Genomic DNA, 24,134 nt, shown 5'->3' with positions numbered 1-24,134 from the left:
CACAGTAGATAACAGATAAGTACTACTATAGTTTATATAAACAAGCTGCTGTGTAGCCATGGGGGCAGCCATTCAAGCACAGGATACACAGTAGATAACAGATAAGTACTACTATAGTTTATATAAACAAGCTGCTGTGTAGCCATGGGGGCAGCCATTCAAGCACAGGATACACAGTAGATAACAGATAAGTACTACTATAGTTTATATAAACAAGCTGCTGGGTAGCCATGGGGGCAGATTCTTACTAAACCCACGGCTCGGATCAGCGCTGTTTGTTTGGAATTCTTTAAAGACTAAAGTCCAAACAGGTGGAATGTGCGTCAGTTTCTACTAACTGCTTTGAAGATCCTGTTATGTAGCAACACGGGAGTTTGTAGGCAATATCACATGAGGGGTCAGCAGCTCTCCAAGTTCTTACATGGGTGGAAAATAAATGAAGGATAAACGACACCTTTGCCAGTGCAAATAGATCATGGATCAGAAATTCTCCCACATGAAGTACAAGGCCAAGTTTCTACATTCTGCTGTTCAAAGGCCCCTTATGTGTGTAAGACACGACTTGTACAACATTACAAACATCTATCTAAATAGAGCAATAAAGTGTATTTTGGGTACATTAAATTGTATATTAGTGGGCCTTATTTTGTCATGATTAGTGATGGGCATATTTAACCAGTTTTACTTTGCTGAAAATTTGCCGAAATGCATTGAGGTCTATGGGGCAAATTTACTAAAGGGCGAAGTGACCAATGCTGGCGAAAATTCGGGACTTTGCCGATTTACTAACGGGCACTGGCATAAATTCGCTAGCAAAGGAGATAGACTCTAACGCTACTTCGCACTCTGCCAGGCGCATTTGTGCTCTGGCAAATGGAAGTAACTACGAAAATTCACTAAGATGCGGATTTTACTGACCGTTACCTCTATCACCAGACTTGCCTTCACCACCTCACACCAGGCGCAGTGCAATAGAGTAGATAGGACTTCCTCAAAAAATAGTTGAACATTTTTCTAAGTCCCAAAAAACGCTGGCGAGTTTTTCAGGGTGATAGGCTGCAAAAGATCGTAATTTTTTTTTAGGTACCCGGCTTCCCCCCTACATTTCCTACCATATGGCACATAAACTATACACTGGGCTCATGTGTAGGGCAATATAACAACTTTATTTTATTAAGTTTCCCTGGGCTTGTGTAATGTAATGTATTTGCTGCAACATATACGTCCATTGAAATTTAAATTCCCGTCGTATGCAAATTAGCCAACGCTGGCGCAACTTTGCTTTGCTTGCCAAATTAACGCTAGTGAAACTTCACCATCGTTCGGCGCCCTGGACGCAACTTCGCATTTTAGTGAATTCGAGTTGTCCTGGCGAATTTTCCCTGGCGAAGTGTGGCGATGTGATCGAAGCCATCGCTGGTGAATTTCCGGAGATTAGTTAATTTGCCCCTATGGGCGGGGAAATTTTTTCGTGCGACAAATTTTTTCACTCATTAGAGTCAATGGATGTAATTTTCACTGCAGAACTTGGCGAAAAATTTCCTTCATCACTACTCATGATTGAGTAATGTAAAGTATTTAAAAAAAATGTCAGTTCTGCATTCCCTGTAAGCTTCCATCAGAGTATTCTAGTCCCACCCACTTCTTGAGTTACAGACTTCCTGCCCCTCCTACTGTAAGCTTCCGTCAGAGTATTCTAGTCCCACCCACTTCTTGAGTTACAGACGTCCTGCCCTTCCTACTGTAAGCTTCCATCAGAGTATTCTAGTCCCACCCACTTCTTGAGTTACAGACTTCCTGCCCCTCCTACTGTAAGCTTACGTCAGAGTATTCTAGTCCCACCCACTTCTTGAGTTACAGACTTCATGTACCTCCCCCAGTAAGCTTCCATCAGAGTATTCTAGTCCCACCCACTTCTTGAGTTACAGACTTCCTGCCCCTCCTACTGTAAGCTTCCGTCAGAGTATTCTAGTCCCACCCACTTCTTGAGTTACAGACGTCCTGCCCTTCCTACTGTAAGCTTCCATCAGAGTATTCTAGTCCCACCCACTTCTTGAGTTACAGACTTCCTGCCCCTCCTACTGTAAGCTTCCGTCAGAGTATTCTAGTCCCACCCACTTCTTGAGTTACAGACTTCCTGCCCCTCCTACTGTAAGCTTCCGTCAGAGTATTCTAGTCCCACCCACTTCTTGAGTTACAGACGTCCTGCCCTTCCTACTGTAAGCTTCCATCAGAGTATTCTAGTCCCACCCACTTCTTGAGTTACAGACGTCCTGCCCTTCCTACTGTAAGCTTCCGTCAGAGTATTCTAGTCCCACCCACTTCTTGAGTTACAGACTTCATGTACCTCTCCCAGTAAGCTTCCATCAGAGAATTCTAGTCCCACCCACTTCTTGAGTTACAGACGTCCTGCCCTTCCTACAGTAAGCTTCCGTCAGAGTATTCTAGTCCCATCCTCTGTTTGAGTTACAGACGTCCTGCCCTTCCTACTGTAAGCTTCCATCAGAGTATTCTAGTCCCACCCACTTCTTGAGTTACAGACTTCCTGCCCCTCCTACTGTAAGCTTACGTCAGAGTATTCTAGTCCCACCCACTTCTTGAGTTACAGACTTCATGTACCTCCCCCAGTAAGCTTCCATCAGAGTATTCTAGTCCCACCCACTTCTTGAGTTACAGACTTCCTGCCCCTCCTACTGTAAGCTTCCGTCAGAGTATTCTAGTCCCACCCACTTCTTGAGTTACAGACGTCTTGCCCTTCCTACTGTAAGCTTCCATCAGAGTATTCTAGTCCCACCCACTTCTTGAGTTACAGACTTCCTGCCCCTCCTACTGTAAGCTTCCGTCAGAGTATTCTAGTCCCACCCACTTCTTGAGTTACAGACGTCCTGCCCTTCCTACTGTAAGCTTCCATCAGAGTATTCTAGTCCCACCCACTTCTTGAGTTACAGACTTCCTGCCCCTCCTACTGTAAGCTTCTGTCAGAGTATTCTAGTCCCACCCACTTCTTGAGTTACAGACGTCCTGCCCTTCCTACTGTAAGCTTCCGTCAGAGTATTCTAGTCCCACCCACTTCTTGAGTTACAGACTTCATGTACCTCTCCCAGTAAGCTTCCATCAGAGAATTCTAGTCCCACCCACTTCTTAAGTTACAGACGTCCTGCCCTTCCTACAGTAAGCTTCCGTCAGAGTATTCTAGTCCCATCCTCTGTTTGAGTTACAGACTTCCTACATTATAGAGATCCAGTCCAGCTCAATATTTGAGCTGGACTGTTGTTATACTGCTAATTCCTCTATTTGGGTCCCTCCCTGATGTCCTTATTTATAAAATGAGAGAAAAATATCCACAGACAAGTTTCTTTGAGCAACTTTAGACAGAGACGGTAGAGACCCCATTCAGCAAGCACAGTCCTGCTATTGTGGATGTCGGAAGAAAATTGCTTGCTAAGCATTTTGGGATTTCCCTCAGCAAATTAAAAGAAATTGGAATGAAGGCAATTAGCTGAGCTCAGATAGCACCTGCTTATTCTGTTCCTTTAGCTTAAGCGGCTGAGCTCTATTCTATAAGGCTGTGGAACTGCTAAAAAAAAATTTCAGTGATCATTTGATTTAGTCTTTTTTTCTCCAGTTTCTCTAAATAAATTTTCTTTCTTTTTTTTTGAAAAGTAAAAATTACAAAGCCAAACTACTTATTTCAATAGGTTAAGGGGAACAAAATATTCTCACTTTTTAAGCATTTACACTCCTTCTTATTCCCCCATCCAAAGCTACATGAAAGTGACTTCCAAAAACATTCCTGTTCCCATATGAGTGATGGGGGTTGACTGCAACCATGTTTGGCTCCATCACTTCTGGTCCTGTGCTTATTGCAGATACGGGGCATGGGCACGAGGGCTTGTGCTCCAGCTCAATGATCAGCTCAGAAGTAGCTTTGCTGCCTTGGTCTCCACCAACCCACCTAAGAAGCACTTTGAACACCAGGAAGCCAGGAGACCACAACATGTTGCCAACATACTCTCCAATGGCTTTGATGTGCCACCAACTGAAGGTCAATTTCATAATATCTACATTTCAACATTACCCTTCAAAAGTATCCACACTGCTAAAACCCATACCTTGTGTTTAGTGTTGCCTTGATATCATTGGTGACTTGAAGCCCCTTTTATCGTCCTCATTTCTACATATGTATTGTTATTATCTGCTTTTATTTCACAGCACTGTGATATGTTGGTCTACACCACCAGTTGACCGCTGAAGATGATCCAATCAAGCTAATATCTAAGTTTGTGTAGACAATTAGGTACCAGTGTGTTGTTGGCGTAAAGGCTGCTCTTATATAGGAGATGAAACCCACATGTTGGAATTCTCAGAAATGGACTTAAACTGTTCTTAAATCAGGCTCTCCTACCTTTTCTCGTGCTTCACTAAGCAAATCTTCTAGTTCGGAAACGCTGAAGCTGGCCACGGTGATAAAGTCGCTCATGACTGGTACAAAGTGGTCATCTGGCTCTCTGTACTGGTGCTTCTGATATTCAAGTTCCTAGAGGGATGAGATACGTAACATGACCTCACAATAACACAAGCTCAACATGAACATGGAGATATTAGCTGAACCATTTTGGATCTGTGGCACATTCTCTGTCAAACCATAAACCTTCATACTAGGCCGAGCTGGTATGAAATACGTCTGTTTCACTTTACGAGTATGTTGTCTACAGTATCAACCTGCCATATCACATACATTCTACTCTTGCTGTAGTAAAAATCAGTGAACATTCTAGTGAAAACAAAGGACCACTGACCCCTATATCCATATGAAATTTGACAAAAGGAACTTTGGATAGGGTATAAGCCAGTAAGAACCTTGAGGATGGGTAAAGCCTGACATTTCCCTTTATTTTTGTAGTTTTTAATAAGTTAACTGTGTTAGACAGTGAGGGTTGGTGCTCTAGTAGGTAGTGTGTGCCCATATATTATATTGTGTTCATATTCCAAGTGGGACCCCTGTAGAACTTATTTTTAAATTACATTTAGAAGCAAGGAAATTGTTTCTCATCTTAAACGCGTTGACTGATTGGGTGTCGTCACGGCCGGTTTGGTTAAAGGGGATATGAAAAACTTGCCCTGACGCCCAACAGCTTGGTATGACTCGCTTTAATTGAACAATCACACATCACAAATGACAAGAAATATAATGTAAATGTACAAGCTGCAGGAGAAATCCAGATTGGAAAAAGAAACTGAGAATGTCAAGTCCCACCATTGCAGAGCCAATGTCAGTTACACAAACCTCCAAAACACCATATTTCATTTAACACGTATTTAACAATATCTAAAGCAGTTTGAGTTCCAGTGATACGATGACAGCAACATGGCTCCAAACCACAACTTCAAACCCTATTACGTTATTTACGCATAGAGGTATCAGCTGCCCCTTGTTGACTTTTCATACCACTTTTGCCTTTCAGCGACCACGTCCTCCATATTGTTTTAATTAAAATGAAATTATAGCCAAGCTAAGGCTTCCTGGTAATTATAATGACATCATATCGCGGGGTTTTGCAGCAGATGGAATAACAGCTTGCGGTTTACCTTGCTTGATGAACATTCAAGTACAATTTAATTAAATTAAATTCAGAATTGAAATTTCTTGCACAGAGACGACAGATGCGATTTCATTAACGTGGATTCGACAAAGCGCCGGGATATCAGCAATAAGGTGGATATTCGTAATTTTGAATAGAATGGATTTAAATGGGGTACAACTTTGTGATCATTCAAGGAACACTTCTCTCTGGGGTCTACACTGTGCACTTAATATTGGATAAGAAATCTGGTGCAGGGTATAATTTTGGGGAACACAAGCCAGCCCTGCCATAGAAAAGATGGTAAATACAGGTCTCATCGGTACAGGGCCTGCATCAACTTCCACTGTCTAAATGATGCACAAGTTAGGGCCCAAAAGCCCGTTCCTCCCGACCCTCATGAATACAGCACTGCCGACCACTGTATTCATGGATCACACACAGGACTTTGGCCTCCAAAATAGAGGACAGAGACCACAGATTCTTCTACCTGTGAGGCAGGGGGCCTTTAATAAGGGAACCTATTTTAAGCAATTTAACACAACCATTGAGAACTATACCCAGTACTGCAGTTGCTGGTGACAACAAGACCACATTTAAGGGTTTCACCTGTCATCCCATATATTTATTCAAAGGAGACAGTTGAGAGAGAGAGAGCACAGGGGTAAGTATTTATTGGCTGTTCACTATGCAGTGGTGCCACGGTCTGATACTTGACTGTAGTAATGGAACTGATAAGATGTCAAATGGAACATGGGTCCTTCATTCTGGTATAAGCGGAGATACAGTAGTGGAGATCTGATACTGAAAACCAGAGAAATATAGGCACAAATTTTTCCTGGTCTACAACCTATGGCAACCAACTAGCTAGTAGATATTACTGGTCTAAAGCAGCAAGAAACATGACAGCAAAGATCTGATTTTTCCTGGACTAATCTTGCCTTTGTTCTTACACCATAGAATGGAATTAGAGATGTGGGGGTCCCTGTCATTGCTGGGGTGCTATTAACACACTGTAAAGCCAAAATAACAAAGTTTGGGGTCCAAGTAGCAACAATCCAGCTTAAAATATCAATAATTGTTACACATGTTTGCTGTGTCTTTAATTTATCAACATTGTTCCCATAATGGGCCCTTGCAATGCTGGGAGCCGAGGACACTAGGGCGAGATCTTGGGGATAGTTTTAAATGGTGAAAATAATAATATAATAATAATAATAAAAGGACAGCACAAAACTATGTGCTTGTTTCCTCTTCCATTTGCCACTGAATGTGTTACCGAGTGAACGTCCTAATAGCCCCTTAATTGGTCTGGTGCCTGCGGAGATCAGACCCTCTAAATGAAACCATTCATTTCTTTTGCCTAATGCGGAGTGAATAGACTGTGACCAGCCGTTAAAATTCAATTAATGTAGTCAGTACTTCACTTTTCATTCATTCTCAATATTGTGATTATTACAGTATGTCTGTGAGCCTCCTTCAGCTGAATCTGTGGCGATAATTATAACCTCATTCCATGTTGTCTGTCTCAGAGAGACTTGAGTTAAATAGTCATAGTATTAAGTCATTTCCAAGCTGTTTTGCCTCTGTGTCCTAACAAAGAAGTGAGAACAGCAAGCAGAAGGGACGGGTGAATAGGGAGAGAACATGGAGTCTAAAAACTCACGTGAACTTCTAATATCCTTACAACCGACATTATCCCTTGTATTATTAAATAAGTGATAATTAGAGTTCTCTTGTGACTTTATATGGTCACAGAACAACCCCTCAGTGACTTCTAATATCCTTATCATTTACAGTAGGGGTACATTATCCCTTATAATACATGAGTGATACTCAGAGTTCCCTGTATAACTCAGCCTGCAGCCTTGTGCCTTTATATGGTCACAGAACAACCCCTCAGTGACTTCTAATATCCTTATCATTTACAGTAGGGGGTACATTATCCCTTATAATACATGAGTGATACTCAGAGTTCCCTGTATAACTCAGCCTGCAGCCTTGTGCCTTTATATGGTCACAGAACAACCCCTCAGTGACTTCTAATATCCTTATCATTTACAGTGGGGGGTACATTATCCCTTATAATACATGAGTGATACTCAGAGTTCCCTGTATAACTCAGCCTGCAGCCTTGTGCCTTTATATGGTCACAGAACAACCCCTCAGTGACTTCTAATATCCTTATCAATTACAGTAGGGGGTACATTATCCCTTATAATACATGAGTGATACTCAGAGTTCCCTGTATAACTCAGCCTGCAGCCTTGTGCCTTTATATGGTCACAGAACAACCCCTCAGTGACTTCTTATATCCTTATCATTTACAGTAGGGGGTACATTATCCCTTATAATACATGAGTGATACTCAGAGTTCCCTGTATAACTCAGCCTGCAGCCTTGTGCCTTTATATGGTCACAGAACAACCCCTCAGTGACTTCTAATATCCTTATCATTTACAGTAGGGGGTACATTATCCCTTATAATACATGAGTGATACTCAGAGTTACCTGACCCTGTATTTTAGTCAGCCTCCATGAGCAGATGTTCCAAGTCCAGTTTATTACATACAGAAATGGCCCAATAGGGCACAGAACACGAGAGTTTCACACTGACTTGTCGACATCTGGAATAAGGGGAAAGAATGGACTCGCTGTGTGGGCTCATGGAGAGAGCTACCTCTTTTTTTCCCTTCATATTAAGACTTCAGGTTTAGCAGCATGATACCAAGTAACATAAAACAGACCCAGCTATTACTGGCAGCAGACACAGGGAACAATTTAAGAAAGCAGTTCTGCAAAATGATTACCGTCATTTCTGAGGGGACTGGCCCAAAGGCAAAATTCCTCACTCCTGAGCTGAGCTTTATTTCTCTTACCTATTTCTCTGACTTCTCCTTTGCCTTTCTCATATATAATAGCAGTTCTCCTTTAAAGAACAACAGCAACCAATTTGTGAAAGAGAATTGAATTTCATGATGATAATGACCCCTTGAAATACAATTCTGTTACAAACATAAGTTTGCCAGTTGATGTTAATATCTGCAGAAATGAGACATCTCTTTTTATACTGTGGTTGATCAGAACAAATATTCTCATTTGGCCGGAGGATAGTTAGGGTTAATGACCGGGGAACTAACTTTACCAGCTGGGTTACCCCAAGTGCACTGGATTTAATGGGCTTTTCACATAGACGGTAACAATTTGCACTGTGGGTTCTACCCTGGGGTGCCAATAATCTCAGATAACAGAACTTGGGGTCAACTGTGGGGTTGCATTACATGATAAACTCACACTAAGATACACCACAAAGGGAACATTTATTTTATATACAGTAAATTAATGTACCAGAACTCGAGCCCTTTAGTTCAGCCGCGCCGTGTGCATGTGGTCGATCGGACTTCAGACTTGTTCCCAATCAGTCAATATGTGAATTGATAGGGGGTCTCAAAGGCAAGTGAAGTAGGTGATAAAGTGGCCAAGTTTTCCTTTTATCAAGTGAGGAACGGATGTGATGGGAGCTCAATTTGCAGATGTTTTCACAGCTTTGGTTTTCGATTTAGAGACTTGCCCAAAGCTGTGTGGATGCAAATCCTACCTGCACCCACAGCAACAATTTTACTTACAACACAACCTTCTACTCTGATCCTGATTGGTGGAAGTAAGATCATTAAACCAGAATGCTCTACCCACAGACATACACAGTGACCCACAGAAGAGAATTTGGATGGTCCAAACAACTGTCCACTACAATCTCAGATCCATCATTATTTATACCATTAAAGGGATACTGTCATGGGAAAACATTTTTTTCAAAATGAATCAGTTAATAGTGCTGTTCCAGCAGAATTCTGCACTAAAATCCATTTCTCAAAAGAGCAAACAGATTTTTTTATATTCAATTTTAAAATCTGATATGGGGCTAGACATTTTGTCAATTTCCCAGCTGCCCCCAGTCATGTGACTTGTGCCTGCACTTTAGGAGAGAAATGCTTTCTGGCAGGCTGCTGTTTTTCCTTCTCAATGTAACTGAATGTGTCTCAGTGGGACATGGGATTTTACTATTGAGTGTTGTTCTTAGATCTACCAGGCAGCTGTTATCTTGTGTTAGGGAGCTGCTATCTGGTTACCTTCCCATTGTTCTTTTGTTTGGGTGCTGGGGGGGGGAAGGGAGGGGGTGATATCACTCCAACTTGCAGTACAGCAGTAAAGAGTGATTGCAGTTTATCAGAGCACAAGTCACATGATTTGGGGCAGCTGGGCAATTGACAATATGTCTAGCCCCAGATTTTAAAATTGAATATAAAAAAAATCTGTTTGCTCTTTTGAGAAATGGATTTCAGTGCAGAATTCTGCTGGAGCAGCACTATTAACTGATTCATTTTGAAAAAAAAATGTTTTTCCCATGACAGTATCCCTTTAAAGCTGAAAGCTAATAGAAACCATACTTACTGACTCTACAGCTCTCAGTCCTTTCTTGATATTCCCAACTTCCTTTTCCAGTTCCACCAAGCTGATAATGAGAGAGAGAGCAATGGGTAAAGTACTGTATAAGGATAGTACAATTAATATTCTTGGCCACTAAGAACTCAAGAGAGGGCATTCCCAATCTGTGTGTAAAGTGCAAAAAAAGCCACAATCTGACATTTTTTGCACTTTGCACATTGCGTGGGGCATAGAGCAAATATCTACAGGCCACTGCACTCCCTTCCCTGGTGCACAGACCTGCGATCTGATCTTAGAATAGAAAAGGCCTGCGTTAGGCCTATGCTTATGTGTCAATGGGGGACATAAAATGCGTCAGGCTTTTATCTTTTATACATAATGTAAAATAAAGTTTTTTGTACTACTTAAAATTTGGGCTCCTGGATTCTACTGACTGATTTTGGTGTTCCGGCGTGGTGCCTGACCGCTATTCAAGTTGTGTGCGTTTGGATATGGTAAATTCTAAAGATGGAGGGATTTTTTTTTGTTTATTAGATTAATACAAATCACAGATTAAAACATGCATTAAAAGAAAATGCACAGACATCATGAAGAGCTTTTACAAAAATTAAATAACCCCAAAGACATTTGCTATTTTATCTCATATCATAGAAAACAAAAATAATCTTCTCTATACAGTAACAGTTACTGTGCTTTGTGCTTTCCCAGTGATTTCTCACATCACATGGACCTTAAATGCTGATTAATTACCCAACATTAGGAGCACCAGCACCTCTGACTTTCTGAGGCTTTAAGGGATTTGTCCTCAACATCTTCCCCTTCCCCATTGTATCTCTTCACTTGGATCCCTCTAATTTCATGAAACCCTCCATCCTTCTTCCAGGAAAAGAAGTTCATTTCCTTTCAGCTCTCCTTGCTCCATATTTCTGGACATTCTCCCCTTTCTCTTCTTGCCCTGATCTTTAGTTATTTACCCTTCTTGGGGTTCTCAATTGTTGGCATAAATTTCCGTTACTTTCCATTTAACTTCTTGTTGCTCCAGATCTTCCTTCCTTTTCTCCCTTTCTTGCACCTTTTCTTTTGCATTTTGCCTTTCCTGTTCCTCCCTTTCCATCCTTCTAATCTCCTCTTCCTCTGCCACTTCCCCCAACTCTTACCCTGGGGGGCAGATGGAGGGAGGCATGTTGGTGTCTTCCTCACCTGCCCACAACTTGTGTTCATTCAGTTAGTGAGTGGGAGGAGGCACAAACAGGTGATAAAGACAGGGCTGGGCTTCAACCTGGTGCTCTATGCAGAGAGCAAAAACCCAAGGGCACAAATGCTGCTAAATAAGCACTTAGAGGTGCGTTACCCCTGGGGTTGTAAATGACTCCTAAGATGTTAGGGTTGCACAGACAATGCAACATTTCATTGCTAGAAACTTAACAAATGTTACTGCAGCAAAATAGTTAGAAAATGTCTTTAATTGTAGTGGTAAATGGCAAGAACTGAGTTCAAGACTGAGACTGTAAGGTATAATAGAGGGAAAGAAAACAATAATAGTATAATAGTAGGGAAAGAGAACAACGGTATGGCAGGATGGATACAGTAGGACAAGACGAAGACAGTAGGACAAGATGAAGACAGTAGAGAAATGTAGAGACAGTAGGACAAGATGAAGACAGTTGAGAAATGTAGAGACAGTAGGACAAGATAAAGACAGTAGAGAAATGTAGAAACAGTAGGACAAGATGAAGACAGTAGGACAAGATGAAGACAGTAGAGAAATGTAGAGACAGTAGGACAAGATGAAGACAGTAGAGAAATGTAGAAACAGTAGGACAAGATGAAGACAGTAGAGAAATGTAGAGACAGTAGGACAAGACGAAGACAGTAGGACAAGAAGAAGACAGTAGAGAAATGTAGAGACAGTAGGACAAGATGAAGACAGTAGGACAAGATGAAGACAATTGAGAAATGTAGAGACAGTAGGACAAGATGAAGTCAGTAGAGAAATGTAGATACAGTAGGACAAGACGAAGACAGTAGGACAAGATGAAGACAGTAGAGAAATGTAGAGACAGTAGGACATGATGGAGACAAGACGAAGACAGGAGGGCAAGAGGGTGGCAGTAACACTTTAGCTTGTTTGTTTCATATCTCTTTGCTTGTCAAAATACAATAAGTGCTCTGGTGTAAACATAACATCTATGCACCAAACTCTTTATTTAGCCTGTGACTTACTTGACTTTAGCTGCATCTGTAAGATGCTGAAGCTCAGTCTGGATGTTCAGTATATCTGGGTATGTCCTCTCAAATATCATAATTAAATAGTGCAACAGGGTTATGTTCCTGCAACAGAAGAACATATAAATACATATACTGAGTGAAGTAATCCTTACTGTAAAATATAAGGATATTATAAGTCATCAAAGAGTTCCATGACCATACAAAAGCACAAGGCCATAGGCTACTTTTATACAGGTCATAGAACTCCAAGGAGACTTCCATCATCCTCATATTTTCCAACAGGGAGTATTCCATTTACAGCATTATAATACACATGTTTTAGTGAGTCATGTGACAGATATTACATCACTAAGCAAAGCTTATGATGACATCACTAAGTATAAAAGGTTAATTACAGGTTATTGGGCTGAAGGAAATTGTCCATTATACTGTTATCATCCACATGCAGATGGCAGCAATCTTATTGTTTGTGGCATCACTCAGATATGATTTCTGCTCTGTTTAAAGTCAGGTTCTTCCCAGTCATAGAAAAAGCCCATTCAGTAAAAACTCGTACCTATCTATGCTGGATTTGGTGTCTATTATCTTGTTTAAGCTTGCAACTTTGAATCCAAATGCATTGCCTCTTTGACCTTTGTTCATGTAATTTCCAAATGCCAAGACCACCTCGAACAGTTGCTTTAGCTGCTTGCTTCGCATCAGCTCCTTGCATGCCAGCAGTAAGGCTTAAAAGGTTAAGAAAAGAGATAGAGGAGTTAGAGTCAGGGTAACTGAAGTAGACAGGTAAGGAGGTTCTGAATATTACTCATGAATATTAAGGGATAATGTACCCCCTACTGTAAATTATAAGGATATTACAAGTCACTGAGGGGTTGTTCTGTGACCATATAAAGGTACAAGGCTGCAGGCTGAGTTATACAGGGAACTCCGAGTATCACTCATGTATTATAAGAGATAATGTACCCCCTACTGTAAATGATAAGGATATTAGAAGTCACTGAGGGGTTGTTCTGTGACCATATAAAGGTACAAGACTGCAGGCTGAGTTATACAGGGAACTCTGAGTATCACTCATTTATTATAAGGGATAATGCACCCCCTACTGTAAATGATAAGGATATTAGAAGTCACTGAGGGGGTCTGTGACCATATAAAGGCACAAGGCTGCAGGCTGAGTTATTCGGGGAACTCTGAGTATCACTCATGTATTATAAGGGATAATGTACCCCTACTGTAAATGATAAGGATATTAGAAGTCACTGAGGGGTTGTTCTGTGACCATATAAAGGCACAAGGCTGCAGGCTGAGTTATACAGGGAACTCTGAGTATCACTCATGTATTATAAGGGATAATGTACCCCCTACTGTAAAATGCTAAGGATATTAGAAGTCACTGAGGAGTTGTTCTGTGACCATATAAAGGCACAAGGCTGCAGGCTGAGTTATACAGGGAACTCTGAGTATCACTCATGTATTATAAGGGATAATGTACCCCCTACTGTAAATAATAAGGATATTAGAAGTCACTGAGGGGTTGTTCTGTGACCATATAAAGGCACAAGGCTGCAGGCTGAGTTATACAGGGAACTCTGAGTATCACTCATGTATTATAAGGGATAATGTACCCCCTACTGTAAATGATAAGGATATTAGAAGTCACTGAGGGGTTGTTCTGTGACCATATAAAGGCACAAGGCTGCAGGCTGAGTTATACAGGGAACTCTGAGTATCACTCATGTATTATAAGGGATAATGTACCCCCTACTGTAAATGATAAGGATATTAGAAGTCACTGAGGGGTTGTTCTGTGACCATATAAAGACACAAGGCTGCAGGCTGAGTTATACAGGGAACTCTGAGTATCACTCATGTATTATAAGGGATAATGTACCCCCTACTGTAAATGATAAGGATATTAGAAGTCACTGAGGGGTTGTTCTGTGACCATATAAAGGCACAAGGCTGCAGGCTGAGTTATACAGGGAACTCTGAGTATCACTCATGTATTATAAGGGATAATGTACCCCCTACTGTAAATGATAAGGATATTAGAAGTCACTGAGGGGTTGTTGTGTGACCATATAAAGGCACAAGGCTGCAGGCTGAGTTATACAAGGAACTCTGAGTATCACTCATGTATTATAAGGGATAATGTACCCCCTACTGTAAATGATAAGGATATTAGAAGTCACTGAGGGGTTGTTGTGTGACCATATAAAGGCACAAGGCTGCAGGCTGAGTTATACAGGGAACTCTGAGTATCACTCATGTATTATACGGGATACTGTACCCCCTACTGTAAATTATAGTGTGAGTCACTAAGAAGTTCTGAGATACATGGCTATTTAGACAAGTCATGGGAGTTACATGAGGTTCTGAATACCCTATAAAATGTTACAACATGGTTACATACAACACAAGAGTCATCACTGATTGTAACTAATGACATCACTGGGCACAGTTTACAAGAATAGATATTTTACAGGCTACTTTTGTGTATTATCAAATTACAGTGAATCCTTCGAACTGATTACAATCTCACCTTCAACTTTGGGTTTGGTTTCTGCAAATCTTTCTGGCAGCTTCTTCTTAAAAAACAAAGCTTGAAGTCGCTGCTGATAGTGATCAATCCTAAGGAAACAGAAGAACAATAAAATACATTCACTTTGCATACATCTATATAGGTAACAAAATATACAGATAATGGGGCCTATAATTGGTAGAATGGCCCAGTCACAGAATATCTGGAACAATAACCTTTGGAGCCTGACATATGATTGGGGGGAGAACGTCAAAAGGACAGCCTACCAGAATAATATTTCTGTGGTTTGGCCAGATATCAGTTGGAATGGCTGGAAAGGGCATGAAATGCTTTAGGCAGTGGTTTGGTTGGTCTTCCAATGGGCCTGGATCAGACCAATGTAGCCCATCACATAGGTGGCCAAAATAGACATAGACCTGTTTGACCTTTATATCAGTATTGCAGTTCAGAGCTTTGGACTCCTCACTTGCAGCACTTGATCTAGGAGGTTTGATCATTCTGGGCTTGGGGTTGGTAAGAAAATGATTGATGGTAGCCCAGGACTCTGGCCCAGAAATACAATTTCTGTATGTTGGGGAGACTGGGGATACAGTGTTACAAATGGTCAGATCCAAAGCTTGTACCTGCTCATTTCATACAAGAATCGGTCTGCCCGAGCCATTCGGTCTATTTCATGCTTGTGCTCTTCCAAGAGGTCAACGTCGCTCTTCTCAGGAACGAATTTCAGTAGCTGAAGGATTCACATAATAAAGTAATACTTTAAAGCATGGAAAATATACAGCTCACGTGATAAATTGCCTTTCCTCATACAGTGTAGTGTCCTTGTGTCAACATTCACCAAAGCCCCTTTCAAAGCAAATTAAATTGATGATAGAATTTTTAGGGAAGATGATAAACATCAAAGAAGACAACTTAATTAATGGAAGATGAATATGGAAGTATATTAAAAGGGTTCCAAGAATGGATTCAACACAGGGTATTCGAATCTACACTTGCACAGCGTTAATAGGGAAGATCAGCCACTTTAGGGTTAACAGAGAAGTTAAATGGAAATCTTTCACTAACAGGAACAGACAATGACCCCCTAGTTCACAGAATGGCACAACAGAGATACAGTGTATCAGATAAGGCCCCAGGCCAGAGGATCATTCATCTCATGATAAAAGCTTTCTGCCCCTGTCAGGATATTTTTGGTGCCCCTTCTTTCTAAGAAACCCAATCCTATAAGCCGTCTCTTTTCTGCTCATCATTTGTGACATAATGGGGCATTCATCTGAAAGGCAGACTGCTCAAATAGTAACTATTACTCCAGCCAAGGCTAACAGCAGATAGGTCAGACCGTTAAATTGCATGATGTGACCTACAGACAGTGTTTGTCTTTCTTTAAATAGGCACATACAGCATAATAAGTAACACTACATTTGGAATGCAGAGAAGGCATTTGTCTGGTCAACAGTCTTCTCTTTAAATGACGAATGATAATTAATATCACTTTTATCCTGTAGTGTCCATCTTTTCTTACAAAATCAAGCCTGCCCTACTGTATCCATCATGCCCTTCTATCATCATAATGCCCTGCAGTCATCATCTTTTCATATAGTCTCCATCTTGTTTTACTCAATCAATGCTGCCCTTCAGTCAGTCTCTATCCTGCTATCACAATCTTGTCCTCTTGTCTATATTTTGTCTTACTGAATCCATCTTGCCCTACCGTCATCAAATTGCCTTGCAGTCATCATCTTGTCCTATAGTCTCTAAATTTTTCCTACTGAATCAATCCTGCCCCCACTGTATCCATCATGTCCTTCTTTCCTCATTTTGCCTTGCAGTCATCATCTTGTCCTACATTCTCCATCTTGTCTTACTGGATCTATCTTGCTCTACTGTCTCTTTCTTGTCCTGTAAATTCAAACTTGCTCTACTATCATCATATTGCCTTGGGGTCATCAACTTGTCCTACATTCTCCATCTTGTCTTACTGGATCCATCTTGTCCTGCTGTCTCTGTCTTGTCCTGTAATCTCTATCTTGCCCTACTGTCATCATATTGCCTTGTGGTCATCATCTTGCCCTACTGTCTCCATCTTGTCCTGTTAGCACAATCATGCCCTATTGTCTCAATCTTGCCCCACTTTCCTACCTGGCCTACTGTCTCCATCTTGCCCTATTGTCTCCATCTTACCCTACTGTCTCCATCTTGCCCTACTGTCTCCATCTTACCCTACTGTCTCCATCTTGCCCTACTGTTTCCATCCTAACCTACTACCTCCATTTTGCTCTACATTCTCTATCATGCCCCTTTCACCATCTTGTCTTACAGACTTCATCTTCCCTGTTGCAACTATCTGGCTCTACTATCATCATCTTATCCTAGACCACTACATACAAGGCTTATTACCCTTATATCTACCACTCAAAAACAGCTCTGTTGGCTTGACCTTACACTTTGATGTAATAAGAGACTCATGGGATGCAAGGTCAAATATTGGGCAGAAGGGGCAGTTTTGAAAATACTAACCTCTATTGGTGGCAGTGGAATATAGTGTAAACATGTTTCTGGATAATGGATCCTATACCTGTACATATATTTTTTTTTTCTTACCCAAACAAACCTGATTCCACATATTGAAATGAAAGTATAATAATCCACAAGTACCACCCAACATTTCCATGTTTAATTGATGGATTCTTGGACTTGAAGTCCCTCTGCTTCCCACGGTGGGAGGTGCACAGATTTTCTGTAAAGCAGATGTCAATCAAGTTCTAGAATCAATCATTTTAATATGGAACAAGGTGAGGGAGGAGTTGAGTGACTACCAGATAGGGAAAATGTCCCTGTGAGTCAGAGGCAAACTATCATGGTTTCCTCTCAATCTGAACAATTATGTAATCATGTGATGAAAAATGTGATGAAGCTCTAAAGGGAATGGAAATGATATAACTATAGTATCTGTTTAAATGGGAACTTTACCATTAATAATATAAATGCAAATCTGTGGAAAATAAAAGATCTGATAGAATCTTTGGAAGGCGAGTAAATAATGTCAGTGAGAAGATTGTTGAGAAAAGGGTAAGGCTTGTGGAACATAAGTAACCTCAAGATCTGCACTTGGGCTGTATCTGCAAATAAATTGCTGTCCGACAGGAGCATAATGTAATATCACTTTCTGTAAAATCCCCCTCTGACAAAAAAAATTAGGAAATTGAGGTGAAGTTTATTTTAAAACAATTGCAAATCAGATTATCCAGATGCTTTGCTGGCTGCCTGGGTCAGGGAAAGAGATAAGAGGATAAGCCACAAGATTCCCGGCCTGGGACAAATCAGGTTATGGATCCTACTGATTCTACTGAGCCTTGTCATCCTTTGCAACTGTTTTCAATTAAATAAGCACAGGCCTAATACATTTAGAGGGGTGGTAACAGCTGTACAGTGTTGTTGACTTATAAGATGTTTGTTTATTCTGTCTCTCTAGGGAAAGAAGCTGCCATATTGTTTGATCATTTTAGCTGCAGTGCCTAAACCATTCTTACATAATACCTGAAGTTGACAGACACATATTCATCCCCCATCAGTTTAAACATCACAGTAGATGTATTAATTATGATAACAGTAGCCGATTTAGTCAGAAGAGAGAGCAATCAATTCCCCTCTGATCAGATTTTTCCCCTGATCACCAGATACAAATCTGACTAAATATGTCTTAAATGAATCTATTGAATCAGCCACCATAATGCATAAGGAATTTCTTACCTACTGCATAGGAACCCTTCCTTTGCTGATGCTCAATCCCTAATTCCCTTAATGCACAAAGAATGGGCTCCATGCCACCGGCTCAATCTGTACTTACAACTGAAGGAATCCTAATGCAGGGGTGTTGGGAGTTGAAATTCAGTGATAGATAGAGTGCCACCAGGTGGGCATTTCCCAAGTAACTGCTCAGTACAAAATGACTCTTGTAGGCCTACCTGTTCCAACATGTCTTTTGGGAGGTCTTCCTGCTCATCCATTTCCATAATGGCTCTCTTGATTTCTTCATTTGACAACTTGAGTCTGAAAGTGAATAAAATACTGTTACTGCATGTGAACTGATCAGTTTCCAATGGGCACATGGCTTGCATTCCCATTATAAGCAAGTCATTGTCAGGCGGTGGGTTGTAAGTTAAAGGTACACACATACAGTAACTGTTTAAAGCTGGCCATAGATGATGAGATTTTTAAAAGATCAGATCCTGATTGTGAGACCACGATCTTCTCGGAACGATCACGACCATCAACTAAAAAGACCAATTTGCCAGGAAAACAAAGGGGAGCTGCCTGCTTGGCCCTGCAAACATAGATAGATTGCACTGGGGCCGACAAAGATTTTTTGACCTGGCCGATCAATTTCCTGACAGATGTCGGCCGAAAAATCGTAAGATGTACGATCGTTCGAATCCCACTAACCGCACGATAATTTCGAAGGATTGGTCGGACTTCCCTAAAATCGGTCGTTCGGCAAGAAGAATCGTTGTGTCTATGGGGAGCTTAAGACTATAAAATGGTGCTTAAAAGACCTTAACATGCCATTACCCATACACATTGCCAGCTGTCCTTTAGGGTCAAGTGTGGTGGAGACAAAAGGGATGAAAAGAGAGATGTAGTGTATGAGAAGTGTAAGTTAGCAGTATGCAGCTAAAGGGCTGTCGTTCATCATCAGATTTCAAAGGGGTGCAGTTAACTGCTCCAATGAGCACTCATTTAGGTTAATACGAGCTAATACAGAAGAGAAGTAAAACCCCTCATGCGGCATGGATCCCAAGGCAAAGATGCAGTCATTATTACAGTAGGCCTTGAGACCTAAGGGGAACTGATAATTAGATATTTAGACCTTCACAAACATATGCTGTAGAGTGAAGGTGCCAGTTCACACAGGGATGGAATGATGTTTGGATAGAAGATAGAGGAGTTTGGCGTAATAAACTAGTGACCATGATCTAGTAATATGGGGACAATAAGTGGGGAACCCTGTTTTAAAGTTATACTTTACATTTTTTCAAGACCCAAGGGCATCTCTGGGCCCCTCTACTGGTATGTGAAAGTGGCAGTAGAAGCTGTCTGAAGGGTAAATCTTCACTAAATTGGTTTGGGGCTTATCAGAGCGCACACAGACTTCTCAGGGTAGTTATTTAGTTGCAGACAGTGCTTGTTTTTATGTTGCAGCCAATATAAACTTCCAGGGTTCTCCTAGAAATTACAAAATAGATTATGCAAGAGAGATTAAGATATCTGCCAAGGTTCTAAGGTTCCTCCAGGGAAAGCAGCTGAAGATCAGTTTGAGGGGGGTGGGTGGGTTGGTAGTTAAGGGTTTTTAAACAAACAGGAGTTCTGAGGAGCCTCTAATTGCCAAACATGCAAATAATTGCTCAAATTATACTACATTAGGGGCTAAAAATAGGATTGGGAAGTTTCTGATCTTAGTTTCATGTGTGTATCTCGGGTTTGAGATTCTTAGGGTTTGGGGGTCACAGAAAGAGCAAGTCCATGAAAACTTCACAACTTATTTAAATCCCACAGCATGTGAGCTACTGTATATAGTGATGAGCGAATTGTTTCGCCAGCCATGGATTTACGGCAAAATCCCACATTTAGCCATGTGCAAATTAAAATTCAGATTCGCTCATCGCTAACTGTATATATAGATATATTTATACTGAAAATATTGTGAAACACAGAAACAAAAATAAAATGGAAGCCACGTTCCCAATGTGAGTAGAAGAAACTAAGACACGAGAACCAACCAAAATGCATCAAAGAATAATGTTCCCCAATGTATATCTTAACTGTAGACACAGTCACTCATGCCAAATATTTCAATTGTTGGTTAGCAGGTACTGTAGGGCTAGCTCCTAGTTGGAGGGCGTCCTAATAATTTTGACGCGTTTTAATCTTTATGCGTGCGCCAATTTTGACGATTTTTCACTGGCGAATTTTTACCACAGTTCACTGCAAATCCATGGCTGCCGAATTTATTCACCCATCACTGATGATGATATAGAGAGTAGTGGGGAACCAATGACAATTTCATGTTGGACATGAGAAACCAAGATCAAATAGAACAAAGGAGGAGTAAGAGCACAAAGACCCCATTCTCAGTGAAGGTGCGATATGAGATATTATTACACCCCAAGATTCCATACACTGTGTATATGAAAAAAAAACCCTAATGAACGGAAAATGTTATTTCGCAAAAAAAATGTGTCAGTAAATAGATGGGGGGAAGTAACCACAGATCTGTGCAAAGTTCATGTCAATTGGAAACAGCTGCTGAAGAACAATTAGAAACAGTCTCTGGCATGTAATGGCCTGGTAAAAGGTTTAACATATGCACCATCTTATTAGCCTTACATTTTATAATTCATTTGTGTTTCCTTTGGGGTATATAATTCAGTTAAGTGGCTCTGGAAGGAGCGTTCCAATAAAATGAATAAAATTGTTCAACATATGGCCTTCCCTAGTGTACCAAAGATGCTCCACAGTTGGCCTTTAAACCACCTTACATTTAAAATGAAGACAACATGTTTGGCATGTTGAATTCTGTACTCAAAGGCCAAGCACGGGGAAACACTTATAGAGGGCACATTCACAATGCCCCACGCAGTAAGCAAAATGCAACTGGCCATCTTTTTGCACTTTGCCAATGTGTGGGTCATTGTGCAAATAGCAGGGCCGGAGCTAGGGGAAGGCAGAGTAGGCACGTGCCTAGGGCGCCATGGTGCAGGGGTGCCAGGCACGTACTTACTCCTACCCCGTGTCCGGTCCCTTCTCTGCCGGCTGTCCACTTGTTCTATTTGCGGTACTTGATCTATTTTCTCATGCGTGCGAGCATCTTTTTGCGCATGCGCACGAGCGTCTTTTCGCGCATGTGCACACTCGCCTAGCTCGCGCGCATACGTGCACCCAGACGGCACAGCAACCTGGTAGGCTGCCTAGGGCGCCTGCCAAGCTTGGCCCGGTTCTGGCAAATAGCACTGTGCCTACAATTGAATGTGGTCTGTATAAAGCTGAACGAGAAAAACTCTGGCACACGAGGCAAGTGAAATGCAGGGTTTCCCCTTGCTTTTGTGCAGACGTGCAACGTTTTCGGGGTGACTTCCTTGCTTGATAAAGGGGGTCACCCCGAAACGTTGCACGTCTGCACAAGAAATAAAAGCAAGGGGAAACCCTGCATTTCACTTGCCTCGTGTGCCAGAGTTTTTCTCGTTCTACTATATATTGGGGGTTGCCGTACCTCTACCCTGTGCACCAGGCGTTCTCTGTGAAGTTATTAGAGTGTGCTCTGCTTCACCTTGTTCCTGTATAAAGCTGGCCATAGCAGATTTTAGCCTTGTATCCAATGAACGATCATAAATCGCAATCTTTCGACCTGCCACTGACCGTTCAGATTAAATAAAGTAAAAGAACAAATCAGACCATGTTCTATCCGTGACAGCAATCGTACGAAAGTTATGTCCAACAAATAGTAGTGATAGTCACTTACTGGCATGCTCTTGCTCTCTTTAGGGCAGAGACACACACTCAGATTCTGGGAGATTTAGTCGCCCGGCAATAAATCGACTCTTCTTCGGGGCGACTAATCTCCTCGAACTGCCTCCCGCCGGCTAGAATCTAAATCGCAGGCGGGGCGGCAGTCTGGGCGCTTCATTTTCCAAAGTCTCCATGAAGTTTCCTTCTGAGGCAACTTTGGCTGCCTTCAGAAAAAAAAAGCGTACCGATTGCCACCACGTTGGCAATTTACATTCTAGCCGATGGGAAGCAGTTTGGGGAGATTATTCGCCCCAAAGAAGAGGAGATTTGTCGATGGGCGACGAATCTCCCCGAATCTGAGCGTGTCTTGTGCCCCCTAGGGTTGTAAAGGCTGCTATAGTGTTTCTTACAACACATTGTTGTCGGCTCAGCTATTGCCCTCCCTTATTGCTGAATATTAAATCAAAAGTCAGGGCCTCCAAAGAGGAGAATCGCCCAAAGTTAGTAAGGTTGTGCAACTTATGATTATAGCCAATAAAGGGACAGATTCTATTCTGTCCAGCAGAAAAGGCAGATGTTAATATTGAAGTCTGTACTTCTGATGAGACACTCACTTAGAGAGGAGGATGACACAATTTTGTGCTCTTCGTCCATCAATGACAGACAACTCCTTGACTTTGCGCGTGGAGACGTAAAGATCCTCCATTGAGTCCATTTCTTTCTGCAAAAATAAAACAACATAGGGACATCGCATGAAACAGCTTTTAGTAAATAGCCTCAGCCCTGAGATGAGAGTTGCAGTACTGCAGCAGTTTAAGACTTGATCAAATATTAGATAAAAAAATTGATCTGACCGTTGACCTACCATCTTGGACAGATTTGCTAGTTTTGCAATGTCACCAACATGTGAAACTTAACCTGTATGGCCACCTTTAATCGCTGAGCCCACTAACAGAACAGTATTTTAAATTTCAAATTTGAGAGAGGTTGTAAGAAAAGACAAATTGAACTCCCCGCCCTTCCAAACAGCAGCCTAATAGCAGGGCAGCTTATATTCATAGTTCATCTTTCCAACTGCTGGATTTATGTCTGAGGTGACTATTATGCTGGGCAGCTGAACAGCAGTTACTTTCTAAGCCACTGAGATGAAGAATGAGGATTTAATGGGTAGCCTGTAGCTACTCGGCAAGGGAGGATGCCAGTAACATAGGACCATAACCTGCTATTTCTTAAAGGAGAAGGAAACCCCCAGGGCGCTAAACCCCTCCCCCCCTCCCCTGTGCTGCCCCCCCTCCCTCCTCCCCCCTGGCCTACCTGTCCCCCTGGGCAAATGCCCCTAACTTTTTACTCACCCCTCTGCGCAGGTCCTGTCCACGGAGTACGCAGTCGACATCTTCTCCCACGCGCGTCTTCTTCCTGCTCTGATCGGCGTTTTCTGGCGCATGCGCAGTAGGAACAGGTACCGGTACGGCTCTACTGCGCATGCGCCGAATGTCACGAAGTTTTCCGATTTCACTTCGTGACATTCGGCGCATGCGCAGTAGAGCCGTACCGGTACCTGTTCCTACTGCGCATGCGCCAGAAAACGCCGATCAGAGCAGGAAGAAGACGCGCGTGGGAGAAGATGGCGACTGCGTACTCCGTGGACAGGACCTGCGCAGAGGGGTGAGTAAAAAGTTAGGGGCATTTGCCCAGGGGGACAGGTAGGCCAGGGGGGAGGAGGGAGGGGGGGCAGCACAGGGGAGGGGGGAGGGGTTTAGCGCCCTGGGGGTTTCCTTCTCCTTTAATTAAAGGGATACTGTCATGGGAAAAAACATTTTTTCAAAACGAAT

The 24,134-nt window shown here is 41.9% G+C and overlaps 1 protein-coding gene across 2 annotated transcripts in view; it reads right to left on the bottom strand.

Annotated features, from left to right (window-relative positions):
- Positions 1-24,134, bottom strand: part of daam2.S (dishevelled associated activator of morphogenesis 2 S homeolog) — a 142,835-nt gene that overhangs the window by 9,262 nt on the left and 109,439 nt on the right. For both annotated transcript variants that reach the window (XM_041564209.1, XM_018264898.2), the window contains exons 17-24: positions 22,917-23,023; positions 18,765-18,849; positions 15,423-15,529; positions 14,800-14,888; positions 12,814-12,982; positions 12,252-12,359; positions 10,035-10,095; positions 4,406-4,537 (exon numbers count right to left, since the gene is read on the bottom strand). In XM_041564209.1, coding sequence (XP_041420143.1) covers positions 4,406-4,537; positions 10,035-10,095; positions 12,252-12,359; positions 12,814-12,982; positions 14,800-14,888; positions 15,423-15,529; positions 18,765-18,849; positions 22,917-23,023 — 858 coding nt within the window. The remainder of the gene's footprint in view (positions 1-4,405; positions 4,538-10,034; positions 10,096-12,251; positions 12,360-12,813; positions 12,983-14,799; positions 14,889-15,422; positions 15,530-18,764; positions 18,850-22,916; positions 23,024-24,134) is intronic.

This window comes from Xenopus laevis, chromosome 5S (assembly GCF_017654675.1).
Source record: "Xenopus laevis strain J_2021 chromosome 5S, Xenopus_laevis_v10.1, whole genome shotgun sequence".
Lineage (NCBI taxonomy): Eukaryota > Metazoa > Chordata > Amphibia > Anura > Pipidae > Xenopus > Xenopus laevis.
Note: the sequence above shows the minus strand (reverse complement) of the source record. Positions and strands in the feature narration are given on the sequence as shown.